At 37.4% G+C, this 21,369-nt stretch overlaps 1 protein-coding gene across 1 annotated transcript in view; it reads right to left on the bottom strand.

The window, feature by feature from the left end:
- Positions 1-21,369, bottom strand: part of GUCY1A2 (guanylate cyclase 1 soluble subunit alpha 2) — a 431,399-nt gene that overhangs the window by 131,388 nt on the left and 278,642 nt on the right. The window contains exon 5 of the mRNA XM_043898183.1: positions 20,851-21,336. Coding sequence (XP_043754118.1) covers positions 20,851-21,336 — 486 coding nt within the window. The remainder of the gene's footprint in view (positions 1-20,850; positions 21,337-21,369) is intronic.

The following is a 21,369-nucleotide window of genomic DNA, read 5'->3' as shown; positions in this document are numbered from 1 at the left end:
GAATGACAATCATGTGGAAAACAATATTGCCAAGCCTTAGACCGTTTATCACAAGGGTTATTAAATATCAAGATATGCTAGGATATTATATATAGATATAGATGGGCTTCCCTGATGGCTCAGTGATAAAGAATCTGCCTACAATGCAGGAGACATGGATTCAGTACCTGGGTTGGGAAGATCCCTTGGAGAAGGAAATGGCAACCCACTCCAGTATTCTTGCCTGGGAAATTCCATGGACAGAGAAAAAGCCTGGCAGCCTATAGATTATGAGGTTGCTAAGGTGTCAGCCATGACTTAGCAACTAAATAACTATGATAGATATAGATGATAGACAGATAGATAGACAATTTTTTTTTCTGGTCAAACTTTTGTTGTAAATCCTCAAGTTAGATGTGGCAACTGAAAATTTCTTTCTGCTACATAGTAGACTCTCCTGTAAGACCTTCAGTAATATGGCTCTAATACCCTACCCTTATCCATCACTGTCATCCTAATTTATTCCATGCTTCAATTGATATGAATAACTCAGTGTTCTCTGCAAACTTTCTGTACTCCCACCACCTATATTTATATCCAGCTATTTCTCTCCCTGGAATCCACACATTCACTGTTTATAAAATAATTATTGAGCCTACGATTTTTTAGAAAAAGTTTTCCAGAGATTCCTGACTTAGAACTTTAAATGTGTCCCCAGAGAATAGTGAATGTCTGCTGTATTTTCAGTAAATACATAATTAGTGCTAAATCATGTTAGTTGATGTCACAAAAGTGAATAGCTTCAAGACTTACTACATGGCTGATTCATGTCAATGTATGGCAAAAACCACTACAATAGTGTAAAGTAATTAGCCTCCAACTAATAAAAATAAATGGAAAAAAAAAGACTCAGTACAAAGCTACAGTAATTTGGACAGTGTGGTATAAAGAATTCATTTGGATCAGTTCTAATGAGATGGATGAAACTGGAGCCCATTATACAGAGTGAAGTAAGCCAGAAAGATAAAGAACATTACAGCATACTAACACATATATATGGAATTTAGAAAGATGGTAACGATAACCCTATATGCAAAACAGAAAAAGAGACACAGAAATACAGAACAGACTTTTGAACTCTGTGGGAGAAGGTGAGGGTGGGATGTTTCTAAAGAACAGCATGTACATAAATAGATAGGTGGAACAGAATAGAGTCCAGAAGCAGGCCCCATAAATATAGTCCACTGACTTTGACAAAGGGGCAGAGGAAACACAATGGAGCAAAGAGAGTGTCTTTAACAAATTGTGGTGTAACAACTGGACATCCACAAACAAAAATATGAATCTAGACACCTATCAAAAAAATAACTCACAGTGGAGGGTAGATCTAAATGCAAAATAAAAAGCTATGCAACTCCTAGAAGATAACATAAGAGAAAAACTAGATGACCTTGGCTATGGTGATGCTTTTTTTCTTTTTATAACACCACCAAATATACAATCTATGAAAGAAAGAACTGATAAACTGGACTATATTAAAACTAAAAATTTCTGTCCTGAGAAAGATAATGTCAAAAGAATTAGAAGACACATCACAGGGAGAAAATATTTGGGAAAACATATCCGATAAAGGATTATTATCTAAAATATTTAAATAGCTCAACAATAAAGAAAAAAAATCCAGTGTAAAAATTAGTCTAAGACCATAATACACACTTCACAGAGAAGATATATAGATTGCAAATAAACATATTAAAAGATGGTCCATATTATATATCATCAAAGTGAAAGTGAAGTCACTCAGTCATTCCAACTCTTTACAACTCTATCAACTGTAGCCTGCCAGGCTCCACTGTCCATGGCATTTTCCAGGCAAGAAGACTGGAGTGGGTTGTCATTATTTTCTCCAGGAGATCTTCCTGACCCAGGGATATATCATCAGGGAAATGCAAATTCAAACACAGTGAGATACCACTATAAACTTATTTGAATGATGAAAATCCCGAACACTGACTGTGTTGCTGGTAAGGATATGGAGCAACATGAACTCAGCCATTGCTGGTAGAATTAAAAACGGGACAGCTTCTTTCCATTGGGAGAAATATCAATAACCTCAGATATGCAGATGACAGCACCCTTATTGCAGAAAGTGAAAAGTAACTAAACAGCCTTCTGATGAAGGTGAAAGAGGAGAGGGAAAAAGCTAGTTTAAAACTCAACATTCAGAAAACTTAAGATCATGACATCCAGCCCCATCATTTCATGGCAAATAGATCGGATAACAATGGAAACAGTGACAAATTTTATTTTCTTGGGCTCCAAAGTCTCTGTGGATGGTGACTGCAGCCATGCAATTAAAAGACACTTGCTCCTTGGAAGAAAAGCTATGACAAACCTAGACAGTGTATTAAAAAGCAGAGACATTACTTTGCCAATAAAAGTCTGTCTAGTCAAAGCTATGATTTTTCCAGTAGTCATGTACAGATGTGAGAGTTGGACCATAAAGAGGGCCTGAGCACTGAAGAATTGATGCTTTTGAACTATGGTGTTGGAGAAGACTCTTGGACTGCAAGGAGGTCAAACTAGTCAATCCTGGAGGAAATCAACCCTGAATATTCATTGGAAGGACTGATGCTAAAGCTGAAGCTCCAATACTTTGGCCACCTGATGCAAAGAGTCTACTCATTGGAAAAGACCCTGATACTGGGAAAGATTGAAGGCAGGAGTAGAAGGGGATGACAGAGGACAAGATGGTTGGATGTCATCACTGACTCAATGGACCTGAGTTTGAGCTAATCTGGGAGATGGTGAAGGACAGGAAGTCTGCAGCGCTGCAGTCCATGTGGCTGCAAAAAGTCTGACATGACTGAGTAACTAAGCAACAATAACAGCCTCTTTGGAAGACAGTTCGGTTCTTACACAACTATACAAATTCTTATGACACAATCTTTTCAGCAATCAGTATTTACCCAAAGGAGTTGAAAATATATATCTGTGCAAAAATTTACACATGGAAGCAAGTGAGATATCCTTCAGTAGGTGAATAAATAAACAAACTGGTACATTCAGACCATGGAACATTATTAAAGAAATGTTATTGAATCATGACAAGACAGAGGAATCTTAGATACATGCTACTAAGTGAAACAAGTCAATCTGAAAGGTCTACACTTTATATGATTTCAATTATACAACATTCTGCAAAAGACAGTATTATGGAGACAATAAAATTTGGTTGCTGGAGGTTGAGAGATGAATAGATGAAACACAAAGGATTTTCAGGGCAGTGGATATATTCTATACAATACTATAATGATGGATACACATCATTATATATTTGCCCAAATCCATACCCAACTTGGTGATTATGACATGTCAATGGGTTCATCCTTGGTCACTCATCATTCTAGTGAGTAATGTTGATAGTGTAGAAGGCTACGCATGTGTAAAGGTACAGGTATTATGGGAAGTCTCTGTAAAGCTAAAACTACCCTAAAAAATAAAACCTTTTTTTAAGTGAATAGTGTAGACAAATTAGCAAATCAAATGGAAATACTCCACTAAGAATTTGATTTTTTAAAAGATTCATGTCAATGTACGACAAAACCCACTGCAAGGTTGCGAAGTAATTAGCCTCCAACTAATAAAAATAATTGGGAAAAAAAAAAGATAATCAAACTTCTGTAAATCCTACCATCCTCAGATTATCAATGTAAATCCTAGCTTTTATCCCCTCAAATTAAATATGGTTTTAAAAAATAGATTTTTCCCAACCTATCTTTCATGAGTCAAACTTGTCACTTTCTTTAAAATCCATCCTCATGCCATATCTTTTCTGAAAGTATTTGCAATCCTTCAATAGGATGCCATCGTTGCTTCTTTTAGAACCCCAGTAAAGCTTGGTTTTTCCATCTCTTACTCTGCGGTCATTTGTGTTCATACTTTCTCTAATATCATCCTGTCTAGACTGTTAAGCCTAATTTTGAAGGCAGAAACAATGCCTTAGTTATTTTTTCATTTTAAAAATATTTTTCTATTTTATTTTTTACTATCAAGACCCCTGTTTTCTTGTTTAGACTATTATTTTTATTGAAGCATAATTGCTTTACAATGTTGTATTAGTTTCTGATATACAACAAGGTGAATCAGCTATGTGCGTACACATGTCCCCTTCTTCTTGAATCTCCCTCCGGCCCACATCACCCCTCTAGGTCTTCACAGGACAACGAGCTGGGCTCTCTATGCTACACAGCAGCTTCCCAGTCAGTCCAGTTTAGTTCAGTTTAGTCGCTCAGTCGTGTCCGACTCTTCATGACCCCATGGACTGCAGCACACTAGGCCTCCCTGTTCACATTAACTCCTGGAGTCTATTCAAACTCATGTCCATTGAGTCGGTGAGGCCATCCAGCCATCTCATCCTCAATCATCCCCTCCTCCTCCTGCCCTCAATCTTTCCCAGCATCAGGGTCTTTTCAAATGAGTCAGCTCTTCGAATCAGGTGGCCAAAGTCTTAAGAGTTTCAGCTTCAACATCAGTCTTTCCAATGAATATTCAGGACTGAATTCCTTTCAGATGGACTGGTTGGATCTTCTTGCAGTCCAAAGGACTCTCAAGAGTCTTCTCCAACACCACAGTTCAAAAGCATCAATTCTTCGGTGCTTAGCTTTCTTTATAGTCCACTCTCACATCCACACATGACTACTGGAAAAACCATAGCCTTGATTAGATGGACCTTTGTTGGCAAAGTAATGTCTCTGCTTTTTAATATGCTGTCTAGGTTGGTCATAACTTTCCTTCCAAGGACTAAGTGTCTTTTAATCTCATGGCTGCAGTCACAATCTGCAGTAATTTTGAAGCCCCCCCCAAAAAAATCTGCCACTGTTTCTACTGTTTCCCAACCTATTTGCCAAGAAGTGATGGAACTGAATGCCTTGATCTTAGTTTTCTGAATGTTGAGTTTTAAGCCAACTTTTCACTTTCCTCTTTCACTTTCATCAAGAGGCTCTTTAGTTCTTCTTCACTTTCTGCCATAAGGGTGGTGTCATCTGCATATCTGAGGTTATTGATATTTCTCCCAGCAATCTTGATTCCAGCTTGTGCTTCATCCAGCCCAGCATTTCTCATGATGTATTCTGCATATAAGTTAAATAAGCAGAATGACAATATACAGCTTTGACATGCTCCTTTTCCCATTTGGAACCAGTCTGTTGTTCCATGTCCTGTTGTAACTGTTGCTTCCTAACCTGCATGCAGATTTCTCAAGAGGCAGGTCAGGTGGTCTGATATTCTCATCTCATGAAGAATTTTCCACAGTTTGTGGTGATCCACACAATCAAAGGCTTTGGCATAGTCAATAAAACAGAAATAGATGTTTTTCTGGAACTCTCTTGCTTTTTCCACGATTCAGCGAGTGTTGGCAATTTGGACTCTGGTTCTTCTGCCTTTTCTAAAACCAGCTTGATGATCCGGAAGATAACGGTTCACACATTGCTGAAGCCCGGCTTGGAGAATTTTGAGCATTACTTTAGTAGCATGTGAGATGAGTGCAACTGTGTGGTAGTTTGAGCATTCTTTGGCATTGCCTTTCTTTGGGACTGGAATGAAAACTGACTTTTTCTAGTCCTGTGGCCATTGCTGAGTTTTCCAGATTTGCTGGCATACTGAATGCAGCACTTTCACAGCATCATCTTTTAGGATTTGAAATAGCTCAACTGGAATTTCATCACCTCCACTAGTTTTGTTCTTAGTGATGTTTCCTAAATCCCACTTGACTTCACATTCCAGGATGTCTGGCTCTAGGTAAGTGATCACACCATAGTGATTATCTGGGCCATTAAGATCTTTTTTGCATAATTCTTCTGTGTATTCTTGCTACCTCTTCTTAATATCTTCTACTTCTGTTAGGTCCATACCATTTCCATCCTTTATTGAGCTCATCTTTGCATGAAATATTCCCTTGGTATCTCTAATTTTCTTGAAGAGATCTCTAGTCTTTCCCATTCTACTGTTTTCCTCTGTTTGTTTGCACTGATCACTGAGGAAGGCTTTCTTATCTCTCCTTGTTATTCTTTGGAACTCTGCATTCAAATGGGTATATCTTTCCTTTTCACTTCTCTTCTTTTCACAGCTGTTTGTAAGACCTCCTCAGACAGCCATTTTGCTTTTTTGCATTTCTTTTTCTTGGGGATGGTCTTGCTCCCTGTCTCCTGTACAATGTCACAAACCTTTGTCCATAGTTCATCAGGCACTCTGTCTATCAGATCTAGTCCCTTAAATCTATTTCTCACTTCCACTGTATAATTTCAAGGGATTTGATTTAGATCACATCTGAATGGCTTAGTGATTTCCCCCACTTTCTTCAATTTAAGTCTGAATTTGATATCTTTCTTTTTCTTCTTTGCTTTTCACTGCTCTTCTTTTCACAGCTATTTGTAAGGCCTCGTCAGATAGCCATTTTACATTTTTGCATTTCTTTTCTTGGGGATGGTCTTGATCCCTGTCTCCTGTAGCTCCACCCATCAACAGAAAATTGGATTAAAGATTTACTGAGCATGGCCCCGCCCATCAGAACAAGACCCAGCTTCCCCCTCAGCAGTTTCCCACTAGCTATCTATTTTATGCATGGCACTATATATATGTCCATGCCAATCTCCCAAATTGCCCCACCACCCTTCAAACCCTCTCTGTGTTCACATGTCTGTTCTCTATATCTGTGTCTCTATTCCTGCCCTGCAAATAAGTTCATTTGTACCATTTTTCTAGATTAGTTATATTTTAAGTCCAATAGGGCCTAGCACCTTGCTAACATAGTAGACATGTAGAGAAATATGATTGAGTCAAATTGCATTATAAATGCTTATAGGAAGAGCTAGGTCAATATAGACAATGTCCGAATTACCTTTACAAATCATAGTCATTGTTACATGGCTGTAAAACATTCAGGCAGTACAGTTGAAGCCTACATAATTTCAAAACAAGAACATATTCAGGTGACCAGGTGACTTTCATGAACAATGAAAGAGAAATACTTCCAATATTAAGTAGACAAAACTGACCACTTACTTCAGGATTCCAGCACTGACTCTTGTACATGTCTAATCAGTTCAGGTAATGCTACCACCATTCTTCAACTGAATTATGGCATTAATATCCTTATGTTCGACTGTTTCCCACCCACCCCTCCCATACTACTGTTGAAATGATTTCTTTTAAAGCAAATCTACTTGGGTCACTCTTCTATTCAAAATTCTTTGATGTCTTCACCTTGCTTTTATGACTAAGAACATAAACACTGAAATAGTTAAGATACCTATACATTCTACCTCCTACCTACTTCTATACATTTAGCTTGTCTTACTCTTCTTTCTCTTTTGTGGAACACTGCCTTTTCACAGCAAAGGGACTTTCTTAACTCTATGAAGCTATGAGCAATGCCATGCAAGGCCATCCAAGGCAGACAGGTCAAGTGGAGAGTTCTGACAAAATGTGGTTCACTGGAGGAGGAAATGGCAAGCCACTCCAGTATTCCTGCCACCAGAAACCCATGAATGGTACAAAAAATCAAAAAGATACAGCAGATACAAAGATATAAAAGACACAAAAAGATACAAAAAGATATCTACAGATGAGCCTCCAGGTTTGAACGTGTCCAATACTCTACTGGGGAAGAGCAGATGCAATTACTAATAGCCCCAGAAAGAATGAAGTGGTGGACCAAAGTGGAAATGATGCTCAGTTGTCAATGTGTCTGGTAGTGAAAGTAAAATCTGATGCTGTAAAGAACAATACTGCATAGGAACCTGGAATGTTAGGTCCATGAATGTGATCAAGCAGGAAATGGCAAGAGGGAACATCAGCATCCTAGGAATCAGTGACTAAAATGGATGGGAAGGGGCAAATTTAATTCAGACAACCATTATATATCTACTACTATGGGCAAGAATCCCTTAGAAGAAATGGAGGAGCCCTCACAGACAACAGAAGAGTCTGAATCCAGTACTTTGCTGCAGTCTTAAAAACGACAGAATGATCTTGGTTCATTTCCAAGGGAAATCATTCAACATCACAGTAATCCAGTCTATGCAGCAACCAGTGATGCTGAAGAAGCTAAATTTAACCTGTTCTATGAGACCTACAAGACCTTCTAGTGGTGGTGGTGGTTTAGTCACCAAGTTGTGCCTGACTCTCGTGACTCTATGGACTATAGCCCACCAGGCTCTTCGGTCCATTGGGTTTTCCAGGCTGGAGTGGGTTATCATTTTCTTCTTTTCTTCTCCAGGGGATCGTCCTGACCAAGGGAACCAAGCCAGGTCTCCTGCATTGCAGACAGATACTTTACCAACTGAGCCACTAAGACTTTCTAGAACACACACCAAAATAAATAAATAAATAAATAAAGTCCTTTTCATCATAGAGGATTGGAATGCAAAAGTAGGGGGCAAGTCTGGACTTGGAATACTAATGAAGCAGACAAAGGCTAATAGAATTTTGCCAAGAGAACATACTGGTCATAGCAAACACCCTCTTCCAACAACATAAGAGATGATTCTACACATGGACATCACCAGATGGTCACTAGCAAAATCAGACTGATTATATTCTTGCAGTTGAAGATACTTTTTACTGTCAGCAAAAACAAGACAGAGCTGACTGTGGCTCAGATCATCATCTCCTTTTGGCAAAATTCGGGCTTAAACTAAAGAAAGTGGGGAAAACCACTAGGCCATTCAGGTATGACCTAAATTAATTCCCTTATGATTATACAGTACAAGTGACAAATAGATTCAAGGGATTAGATCTTATAGACAGAGTGTCTGAAGAACAATGGACGGAGATTTGTAACATTGTACAGGAAATGGTGACCAAAACCATCCCCAAGAAAAAGAAATGCAACAAGGCAAAGGGTTGTCTGAGGAGATCTTACAAACAGCAGCAAGAAAAGAAGAGAAGTAAAAAGAGAAGAGAAGGAGAAAGGGAACAAATACCCATCTAAATGCAGAGTTCCAAACAATGGCAAGGAGAGGTAAGAAAACATTCTTAAGTGAACAATGCAAAGAAATAGAAGAAAACAATAGAATGGGAAAGACTAGAGATATCTTCAGAGAAGTAGAGACCAAGGGAACATTTCTTGAAAAGATGGGCTCAATAAAGGACAGAAACAGTATGGGCCTAACAGAAGCAGAAGAGATTAAAAAGAGGTGGCAAGAATACACAGAAGAACTATACAAAATGGTCTTCATCACTCAGATAGCCACAATGGTGTGATCACTCACCTAGAGCCAGATATCCTGGAGTGTGAAATCAAGTGGGCCTTAGGAAACATTACCACCAATAAAGACAGTGGAAGTGATGGAATTCCAGATGAGCTATTTAAAATACTAAAAGATGATGGTGTCAAGGTGCTGCAATCAATATGTCCAAGCAAATCTGGAAAACCCAGCAGTGGCCACAGGACTGGAAAAGGTCATTTTTCATTCCAATTCCGAAGAAGAGCAATACCAAAGAATGTTCAAGCTACTGCACAGCTGCACTCATTTCAGATGCTAGCAAGGTCATGCCCAAAATCCTTCAACGTGGGTATCAACAGAATGTGAATTGAACTTCCAGATGTACAAGCTGGATTTAGAAAAAGCAGAGGAACCAGAGCTCAAATTGCCAAGATCCACTGGATCATAGAAAAAGCAAGGGAATTTCAGAAAATCATCTCCTGTTTCACTGAGTAAATGAAAGCCTTTGACTGTGTGGATCAAAACAAACTGTGGAAAACTCTTAAAGAGATGGGAATACCAGACCACTTTATCTGCTTCCTGAGATCTGTATGCAGGTCAAGAAGCAACAGGTAGAATTGGACATGGAGCAACAGACTGGTTCCAAATTGGGAAAGGAGTACATCAAAGCTGTGTACTGTCACCCTGCTTATTTAACTTATATACAGAGAACATTATGTGAAATGCCAGGCTGGATGAAGCTCAAGCTGGAGTCAAGATTGCTTGAGGAAATATCAATAACCTCAGATATGCAGATGACATTATCCTAATGGAGAAAGTGAGGAGGAGCTAAAGAGCCTCTTGCTGAAGGTGAAAAAGGAGAGTGAAACAGCCGGCTTAAAACTCAACATTCAAAAAACTAAGATCATGGCATCCATTCCCATCACTTCATTGCAAACAGAAGGGGAGAAAGTGGAAGCAATGACAGATCTTATTTTCTTAGTCTCCAAAATCACTGTGGACAGTGACTTTAGCCATGAAAAGAAGCTTGCTCCTTGGAAAGAAAACTATGATAGACCTAGACAGCATATTAAAAATCAGATACATCACTTGTTGACAAAGGTCACAACTATGGTTTTTCTAGCAATCATGTACAAATGTGAGAGTTGGGCCATAGAGAAGGTTGAACACCAATGAATAGATGCTTTCAAACTGTGGTGCTGGAGAAGACTCTGGAGAGTCCCTTGGAAAGCTAGGATTTCAAGCCAATCCTAACCTTGACTATTCATTATAAGGACTGATACTGAAGCCGAAGCTCCAATATTTTGTCCACCTGATGTGAAGCATTGACTCCTTGGGAAAGACCCTGATGCTGGAAAAGACTGAAGGCAAAAGGAGAAGGCTGCAGCAAAGGATGAGATATTTAGATAGCATGATCAACTCAGTGGACATGAATCTGAGCAAAATTCCAGGACAGAAGAGCCTGGTGTGCTGCAGTCTTTGGGGTCACAAAGATTCACACAGAATTCATTGACTGAACAACAACAAGATGTAATAGTCCATCTAAAATTATCACAAGATTGTTTTATCATTCACTTATTGTCTGGCAAAAAATGTGACATAAATGGTATTTCTAAAGTCACTATACAACTACATAGCCCATTGGCTGGATAAGGGAAGCAATACTGAGTGACATATGCACTACTTTGATGGTGAAATGAAGCTTGTCCATGAATGGTGGGTGACCAGGAACACTGTTTAGCAACAAAAGAATGCAGAATGGAATGCCCTTCTCCAAGCAATATTTATCTCTGGGATAATGTGGTTTAAAGATCAGTCCTGGACAATGACATCTGTAACCCAGGTTTTGGGCTTACTCTTCCGCACAAGAGGAAGAGACCCCTTGGCTATGAGTTTAAGGGTTTTGGGGTTTTCTGAATAATAATCTAAAAGAGACTTCAGCTTCATATCAACAGAAGCATTGCCATCAAACAACAGAGTCAGCATATCCTTTGCTGCTTTCTGGACTGGCATTAACTTTTCCTCCATGCTGGTGTAACTTTGTCTGGCATTTTCTTCCAGTACAATCTTGTCTTATCCACATTAAAAACCTGCTTGGGTAAATACACTCCTTAATCAATAATTTCTCAAAGCATTTCAGGAATTCCTGAGCAGTCACCGTATCTGCACTTTCTTCTTTGCTACTCACTTTTAATTTGTGAAGTTTGGTTCAAGCCTTAAACCAATAAAGCCAGTCATGGCTGGCATTAAAAAATGTTCCCTCTGATTCTTTGCCATGTTTATTCTTCAAGTCTTCATAAAGACTATTAGCTTTCTCTTGAATCAGCATTAAGCTGAGTGGGACTCATTGCCGATGCTTATTCTGCATCTGAGAATTTTCTCTGCACTGAGAATTTTCTCCATCTGCTCCATCATTTTCAACATCACTGGCACAGCAGACTTCACATGTTCCATGATCTTGTTCTTTAGTATCATGCCAATGGTTCAACAATTCATGTTATAAGAATGAGTGATGTCTACCATCTTTTTGCCTCACTTCACTCAATTATTTCACTGGTTTCCATTGCTATTGCTTGGTTCTTCTTAGCAGTACCAGCTATATCACCACTGCTATTACATTTGCTTTTACACTTCCAGATACCTTGGGCTTGAAGTAAAGATACTATCCTACTGTACTCTATATACTACTGTCCAATACAGTACACAAAAACACAACCACTTGTAGAGGCACATGCTGGTACAATGTATGCCAGGCACATGGACTAACTTACATGACTGGACATGTGAATGCAAATTCCCATCTTTGAAAGTTCACAATTTGAAGATTCATATGTAGGTGATGTACAGTACCAGTGGACAGCTCCTAGGGAGGAATATACAGTGGGATATGCAAGGAAACTAAACAAAATATCAGTGGGCTGACAATGAGGTCAAAGAGGAGATCAGAAAATACTTCAAGACAAACGACAATGAAAACACAACTGTACAAAATCTATGGACTTCAGCAAAAGCAGTCCTAAGAGGCAAATTCATAGCAATACAGGACTTCCTCAAAAAACAACCTAACCTACAATCCAAAGGATTAGGAAAATAACAAACAATATTAATTCAGCAGAAATAATAAAGTTCAGTGAGGAAACAAATAAAATGGGGGAAAAAAGCACAAAAAATCAATTAAAAAGTATATAGAATAACAGAAATCACCCAATAAGAAAACAGAGAGAAAGTTTAAAAAATGAAAGCAGCACATGAGACCTATGGGATAATATAAAGCATGGAATCTACACCTAATAGGAATCCCAGAAAAAAGAAAAAAAAAATGGAATAAAAAATGACCCCTCTTTCCTCCACTGCCGCTAAGGTGCTCGGTTCTTCCGAGGAAGCTAAGGCCGTTTTGGGGTGAGGCCCTCACTTCATCCGGCGACTAGCACCACACCCGGCAGCCCCGACCTAGCACTCGCCCGGATCATGGCCTCCGTCTCGGAGCTCGCTTGCATCTACTCTGCCCTCATTCTGCACGACAATGAGGTGATGGTCTCGGAGGATAAGATCAATGCCCTCATTAAAGCAGCCAGTGTAAATGTTGAGCCTTTCTGGCCAGGTTTGTTTGCAAAGGCTTTGGCCAATGTCAACATCGGGAGCCTCATCTGCAATGTGGGGGCTGGTGGACCTGCCCCAGCAGCTGGTGCTGCACCAGCAGGAGGTCCTGCCCCAGCCACCACTGCTGCCCAGCTGAGGAGAAGAAAGTAGAAGCAAAGAAAGAAGAATCTGAAGAGTCTGATGATGACATGGGCTTTGGTCTTTTTGACTAAACCTCTTTAGTAACACATTCAATAAAAAGCTGAGCTGTTAAAAAAAAAAAAAATGACCCTAAGTTGGCCATCACCTATATACCAAAACCAGACAAAGATACTACTAAAAAATAAAATATAGCTCAACATTTGAATATAGATGAAAAAAATCCTCAACACAACATTAGCAAACCAAATACAATAACACACAAAAAAGATTATACACCATGATCAAACTCAATTCACTTCAGATCACAAGGATGGCTAAACATAGGCAAATCAATAAATGTAGTATACTGCATTAAGAAAAGACAAAAACCACAAGATCATCTCAATAGATACAGAAAAAACATTTGATAAAATTCAGTATCCATTCATGATAAAAATTGTCACCAAAGTGGGTAATGAAGGAATATATCTCAGCATAATAAAAGTCATTTATGACAAACCCACAACCAAAATAATACTCAACATTGAAAAACTAGAAGACTTCCTGCTATATTCTGGAACAAAACGAGGATGCCATTCCCACCACTTCTATTCAATGTAGTGGTGGATGTCAGCCAGAGCAATCAGACAGGGAAAAGAAATAAAAGATAAACAAATGTGAAGGGAAGAGGTAAAATTGTCATTATATGTAGATGACATGATACTCTATATAGAAAACCTGAAAGACTCCACACAGAATTTATTAGAACTGATAAGTAATCAATGAAGCATTATAAAAAGTTAATATACAGAAATATTTTGCATTTCTTTGCACTACAATGAAATATTGGGCTTCTCTGATAGCTCGGTTGGTAAAGAATCCACCTGAAATGTAGAAGATCCCATTTGGATTCCTGCCTTGGGAAGATATGCTGGAGAAGGGATAGGCTAGCCACTCCGGTATTCTTGGGCTTCCCTGTTGGCTCAGCTGGTAAAGACTCTGCCTGCAATGTGAGAGACACGGGTTTGATCCCTGGGTTGGGAAGATCCCCTGGAGAAGGGAACAGCTACCCACTCCAGCATTCTGGCGTGGAGAATTCCATGGACTATAGTCCATGGGGTCGCAAAGATTCAGACATGACTGAGCGGCTTTCACTTTCACAAGAACATCAGAAAGAGAAAATTTTTAAAAATTCTTAAAATAAGATAAAAAATAAAATAGAATATCTGGGAGTAAACCTGGCCAAGGAGGTGGGAAACTGATATGCTGAGAACTATAAAACATATATAAAGGGAACTGAAGGTGACTCAAAGAAATGGAGAGATATCCAATACTCTTGGATTGGAAGGTTTAAGATTATTAAAATGGCCATACTACCCAAAGAAATCTATAGATTTAAAGTGAACCTTATCAAATTACCCATGAAACTTTCACAAAACTAGATCAAATAATCCTAAAATGTATATGCAACCATAAAAGAACCAAGATTGCCAAAACAATACTGAGGAAAAAGAACAAACCTGGATGAAAATCCTTCCAGACTCCAGACAATACTACAAAGTCGAGGGGGGATCGGGATGGGGAATAAGTGTAAATCTATGGCTGATTCATATCAATGTATGACAAAACCCACTGAAATGTTGTGAAGTAATTAGCCTCCAACTAATAAAAAAATTAAAAAAAAAAAAATACTACAAAGTCACAGTAATCAAAACAATGTAATATAGGTACAAAAACAGATGGATCAATGGAACAGACTAGAGAACCTAGAAATAAACCCACTCAATTAGTCATCAACAGAGGTTAGAAAATACAATGGAGAAAAGACAGTCTCTTCAACATGTGGTGTTGAGAAAACTGGGCAGCTACATGTAAATCAGTGAGGTTAGAACATTCTCTCATACTGTATAAAAAATAAATTCAAAACGGTTTAAAATTGTATATATAAGACATGATACCATAAAACTCCTAGAAATGAACATAGGAAAAATGCTCTTTGAGATAAATCATAGCAATATTTTCTTAGATCATTTTTCCAAGACAAAATAAATAGAAACAAAATAAACAAATGAGGCCTAATCAAACTTAAAAGGTTTTTTATAATAGAGGAAACCATAAACAAAACAAAAAGAGAGTCTACAGATTGGGAGAAAATATTTGCAAACAATGTGATTGACAAGGTCTTTATTTCCAAATAGATATATAGCTCATAGAACTAAATACATATATATTGTATATATATAATATACATACAGTATATCTATATATACATATATAAACAAACCAGTCAACAAATGCATGGAAGACCTAAATTGATTTCTCCAAAGACATACAGATAACCTCAACATTGCTACTTCTTAGAGAAATGCAAACACTTATTAGAGAAATGAAATCAAAACTAAAATGAGGTTTTATCACCTTTTACCTGTAAAAATGGACATCATCATACAAATAGTAACAGCTGGAGAGAGAGCAGAAAAAAGAAAACCCTGCTACACTGCTGATGGGAATGTAAATTAGTGCAGCCACTATGGAAAACATTCTGGAGGTTCCTTCAAAAACTAAAAATAGAGTTACCATATGATTCAGCAATCTCACTCCTGGACATATATCTGGAAGAGATAAGAACTCTAATTCAAAAAGCAATGGACTTCAATACTCAAGAAATGAAAGCTACCCAACTGTCCACCAACAGAGGAGTGGATAAAGAAAATTTGGTTTATATACACAATGGAATATTATCAGCCATCAAAAGAATGAAGTATTAATACTACCATTTGCAGCAACATGGATGGAACTACAGATTGTCTTACTGAGTGAGGTGAGTCAAAGACAAATAATATATGATATCACTTATATGTGGAATCTAAAATAATAATAGAAATGAACTTATTTACAAAACATAAATTGACTCACATACATATACATACTGCTGCTGCTGCTGCTGCTAAGTTGCTTCAGTAGTGTCTGACTCTGTGTGACCCCATAGATGGCAGCCCACCAGGCTCCCCCGTCCCTGGGATTCTCAAGGCAAGAACATTGGAGTGGGTTGCCATTTCCTTCTCCAATGCATGAAAGTGAAAAGTGAAAGGGAAGTCGCTCAGTTGTGTCCAACTCTTCGCGACCACATGGCCTGCAGCCCATCAGGCTCCTCCGTCCATGGGATTTTCTAGGCAAGAGTACTGGAGTGGGTTGCCATTGCCTTCTCCGATACATGCTAGTATCAGAGATAAACTAAAAACACCTGGCTTGGTTGATACATTCCTTTGCTGTGCAAACTATTTTAAGTTTAATCATTTGCTTATTTTTTGCTGTTGTTTCCATTACTCTAGTTGCTGGATCTCAAAAAAACATATTGCTGAAATTTATGTCAAACAGTGTTCGATGCTTTTCTGTAGGAGGTTTATAGTATCCTGCCTTACATTTAAGAACTTAATCCATTTTGAGTTAACTTTTGTGTATGGTGTTAGAGAATGTTCTAATTTTATTCTCTTACTAGTAGCCGTCCAGCTTTCCCAGCACCACTTATTAAAGAGACTGCATTTTCTCTGTCATATATCCTTGCCTCCCTTGTCATAGATTCATTGACCAAAACTGTTGGAAAATGGGCTCTCTATTCTGTCCCACTGAGCAACTGTCTGTTTCTGTGCCAGTTATCACACTCTTTTGATGACTGTAGCTTTGGAGTATAGTCTGACGTTAGGGAGCTCAATTCCCCGAGCTCTGTTTTTCTTTCTCAAGATTATTTTGGCACACTGAAGTCTTTTGTATCTCTTGACATGGATTTTAAAATCATTTGCTCCAGTTTTGTAAAAAATGTCATTGGCATTTCGACAGGGATAGCTTTACATCTGTAGATTGCCTGGCATAGTACAGCCATTTTGACAATATTGATTCTCCCAACTCAAGAACATGATATATTTTTCTATTTCAGTTTCTTTCATCAGTGTTTTTCATCAGTTTTCTGAGTGTGGGCTTTTTACCTCCTCAGGAAGATTTATTCCTAGGTATTTTATTCTTTTTGATGCAATCATAAATAGGATTACTTCTTTAATTTCTCTTTCTGATATTTAACTGTTAGTGTAGAGAAATGTAGCAGATTTATGTATATTAACTTTGTATAACTTTATAAAATTCATTGATGAACTCTAGTAGTTTTCTAGTGGCCTCTTTAGAATTTTCTATGTATAATATCATATCATCTGCAGACAGTGAAAATTTTACTTCTTTTTCAATTTGGATTCCTTTTATTTCTTTTTCTTATATGACTGTTGTGGCCAGAACTTCCAAAAATGTAAAAGTGGTGAGAGTGGACATCTTTGTCTATCTTGACCTTAAAGGAAATACTTCCATATTTTCACCATTGAGGATGATGTATGATGTTAGATCTCGGGTTTTCGTATGTGGCGTTTATCATATTGAGGCATGTCCCCTCCTTGCTAATATACTGAACAGGGAGAGATATTTTCAGGTGATATGACCAACAAGGGGTTAATATCCAACATATATAAACATCTCATAAAGCTCAACAATAAAAAATATTAGCAACTTGATAAAAATGGATGATCAACAAGCACATGAAAAGATGCTCAGTATTGCTAATCAATAGGGAAATGCAAGTCAAAACCACAAGGAGATATCACCTCACAGAGGTCAGAATAGCTATCATTAAAAAGAAAACAAAATATAAAAGTTGGTCAGGATGCAGGGGAAAAGGGATCCCTCCTACACTGTTAGTGGGAAAATATTGATAAATTGGTGCAGCCACTCTGCAGGTAAATTGGTACAGCAGTAGCCAATTTTGAGGTTTTTCAAAAGACTAAATATAGAATTACCATATGACCTAGGAATTTCACTCCTGGGTATATATCAGAAAGAAACAAAAAGACTAATACAGAAAGATTCATTAAACCCCAAGTTCCTAGGAGCATTATTTATTATTTATAATTTCCAAGGAATGGAAGCAACCTAAGTGTCCAACAACAGATGAATGGATAAAGAAGATGTGTTTTATGTAGATGATAGAAGACTACTCAGTCATAAAACAATCAAAATTTCCCATTTGCAATAACATGAATGGAGTTAGCAGGCATTATTCCTAGTGAAATAAGTCAAGCAGAATAGAAAAATACTGTATGATATCACATATTGAATCTTAAAAATACAACAAATGTGTGAATAAAACAGAAAAAAAGGAGACTTTTCATAGATATAAAGAATAAACTAGTGAACTAGTGGTTTATCAATAGGAAGAGTGAAGGGGAGGGGGCAAAATAGGGTTGAGGGTAAAAAAGGGTTTCCTGTGGTATTATATAAAAGCATGTATATTATATAAAATCATGTGTATGAAAATTTTGAAAAATTGTAAAGCACTATAGAATTTAAAGAATCATACATCCAATTTTTTTAAAAATTTAAAAAACTGGCTCTGATATCATTTTACCTTAAAATTTATCACTAAAATTTCATAAGAAAGTTCAGTTTAAGATAATTTGTGAACCAAAATTGTTTGTCTTTTTTTTTTTTTACTTTTATATTTATTCATTTATTTTGGTACCCTCAGCAGTTATCACATTTCTTATCTCAAAACCAAACTTATATGTATATTTAAATCAGAGATTTCTATTTTTTACCATAAGACAATATATCTATATTTTTCACACTCATTTAGTTTTACAGACTTAGGGCCACAAAAACGATAACTACTTTAGCTGAAGGAAAAATGAAAGTGAGTGAAAGTTGCTCCGTCACATCCGACTCTCTTGTGACCCCATGGGCTATACAGTCCATGGAATTCTCCAGCTGAAGGAAACTAGCATGGCAAGTCAATGATTTAGAACGGAGAGATTGTGGTTGCAGTGCTTGGTGTAGTAATGCACAATTCTGGGAATTCGCTGGCTACCCAGTGATTAATACTGTGTGCTACTACGGCTTCAGAAGTTCAATCCCTGGTTGGGGAATAGTGCTGGAAATTCAGGACAACCTGCTTTCTTTTCTGGCATTGACAGTGATAGATTCATTATGTCTCTATTTAGCATCAGACATTTGGCTACCTCTACCATAAAGTACATAAAAATAAAATATAAGAAAATTAAAGATAATTTATAAAAACTCTTATTCTATATAACAAAGCAAATCCCTCATACATATACCACACTGAATGTTTACTACTCAGAAGAGGCTTTCTAAAATATTTAACATTGGCTATGTATCATGCACAAGTCACCTCTAGTGGCTCAAGTGGTAAAGAACCTGCCTGCAATGCAGGAGATCAGGGTTCAATCCATGGGTTGGGAAGACCTCTTGAAGAAAGGTTTAATGAAACTAGTGAATATCTTTCCCTGAAGGAGATATACCTTAATGAAAACACCCTCTGGACCATAATATGAAACTAAAATGTAAAACAAGTTCTTTTTGAATCTGCTTATGTGAAGATCATACTATGAAGAGAAGTTCAGCTGATGTAAAAAAGAAAATAAAATCACTAGTTCAACTAGTTTGTTTTTACTAAAAGTAATGACTGTCCTCCATATTAAAAAAACAATCATACATTATGCAATCCATGCACAATGTAAAGTCACAGTTATACATTAGATGGATGGAAAGCTGAATCACTCAAAATACTGCTATAATTTTAATAAGAAATTAAAACCATAATTGCTTTAAATTATGACACATGACCCAATGTTCATTACAGCACTATTTACAATAGCCAGAACATGGGAGCAACCTAGATGTCCATCCACAGATGAATGGAAAAGGAGCTGTGGTATGTACACACACAATGGAATATTAGTCATAAAAAGAAACAAATTTGAGTCAATTCTAGTGAGGTGGATGAAACCAGAGCCTATTATACAGAGTGAAGTAAGTCAGAAAAATAAAAACAAATATCATATATTAACACATATATATGGAATCTAGAAAAATGGTACTGATGAACCTGTTTGCAGGGCAGAAATAGAGACTCTATAAACATAGAGAACAAACACCTGGACACTGAGCGGGAAGGCAAGGGTGCGGCAAACTGAGAGAGCAGCACTGAAGTACATGCATTATATAAAAAACAGATAGCTAATGAGAAGTTGCTGTTAACACAGGGAGCTGAAGCTAGTGCTCTGGGACAACCTAGAGGGGTGGGATGGAATGGGAAGTGGCAGGGAGATTCAAAGAGGGAGGGAACACATGCATACTATGGCTGATTCATGCTGATATATGGCAGAAACCAACATAACATTGTAGAGCAATTATCTGCCATTTAAAAATAAAGAAAAAGAAATTAATGAATAGTTCACCAAATCAGGCTAACAGACGGTGACCTGTACACATTTTCAAAACTCTTCCATCAAGTAACTTGGAAAATTAAGGTGCTTCTACTAAAAATCATTGGTTATCTGGACAATAACTAGAACATTTACATGCATTTTTTTCAGAATGAAAAGGATCTCAATTAATTCTCAATGAAGTAGAAAATACTGATTAACTGTGATTTAGTTAATAATAGCGATAATGCAATGATAATGCACTGATAATGATAATGCAATGCATGTTTTAACATAAATTGCTGTTTCGTTTTAACTACCAATATAAAATTTTTAGTTTATATTGTAATCCTACTCTTTAAGGAAAACTAATTGTGGTTAAAAGTTGCCTATATTTCGGCAAGCTTATTTTATCTTTTTTATAATAATGAATTTAGAAGATTAGTTCCATAGAATTTTTCCTTTCTGACAAATATATAAATCAACTCATAGCGAAAATTCACTCAAAGATCAGAAATACTTGTATTCTGAATATTTCTAAATGAAAATTATCCATCACTTATTCTTGTTTAAATAGAAAAAAATATTGTATGCTTGTAATTTAATTAAGATCATAATTTACCACTATAAATTCTTTTATATAAATAACCAAACCCCATTACCTTATAAATATCCAAAAATCCACACTGGTGGTCGAATCTTGTGTACAGTTCATTCAGCATGCTGATGACCTGCATGGGGGTACACTGGGCACATATGGCCGTGAAGCCAACAATGTCTGAAAACAGCATGGTGACATCATCAAACTTCCTGGCCTGCACTTGCTGCCCTTGCCACAACTGCTGGGCTACATCACCAGGGAAAATGGAATACAGAAGATCCACTGTTTTCTTTTTCTCTTCTTCCAGGGCCTGGTGAGTTCTTTCCAAAGTTGCTTTTAGTTTATCCATCCTCTTCTTCAGCCCATCCTGGGCCTTTGCCTGCTCGCCAACCAAGATGACATCTCGAGTAGCATCATGGATGGGGATGTCCGAGAGATGTAGCCCTCGTCCCATGAGTTCATCCAACTTGTCCACACATGGAGAACCCAAGAACAAAATGGAATTTGATTCCGAGACATGGATCATTTGTCCTTTAACTTCCATCACCTGCAAAATTAACATGGAATTTTAGTCAGCACT

This window comes from Cervus elaphus, chromosome 1 (genome assembly GCF_910594005.1).
Source record: "Cervus elaphus chromosome 1, mCerEla1.1, whole genome shotgun sequence".
Classification (NCBI taxonomy): domain Eukaryota; kingdom Metazoa; phylum Chordata; class Mammalia; order Artiodactyla; family Cervidae; genus Cervus; species Cervus elaphus.
This window is presented reverse-complemented; position numbering and strand designations above follow the sequence as displayed.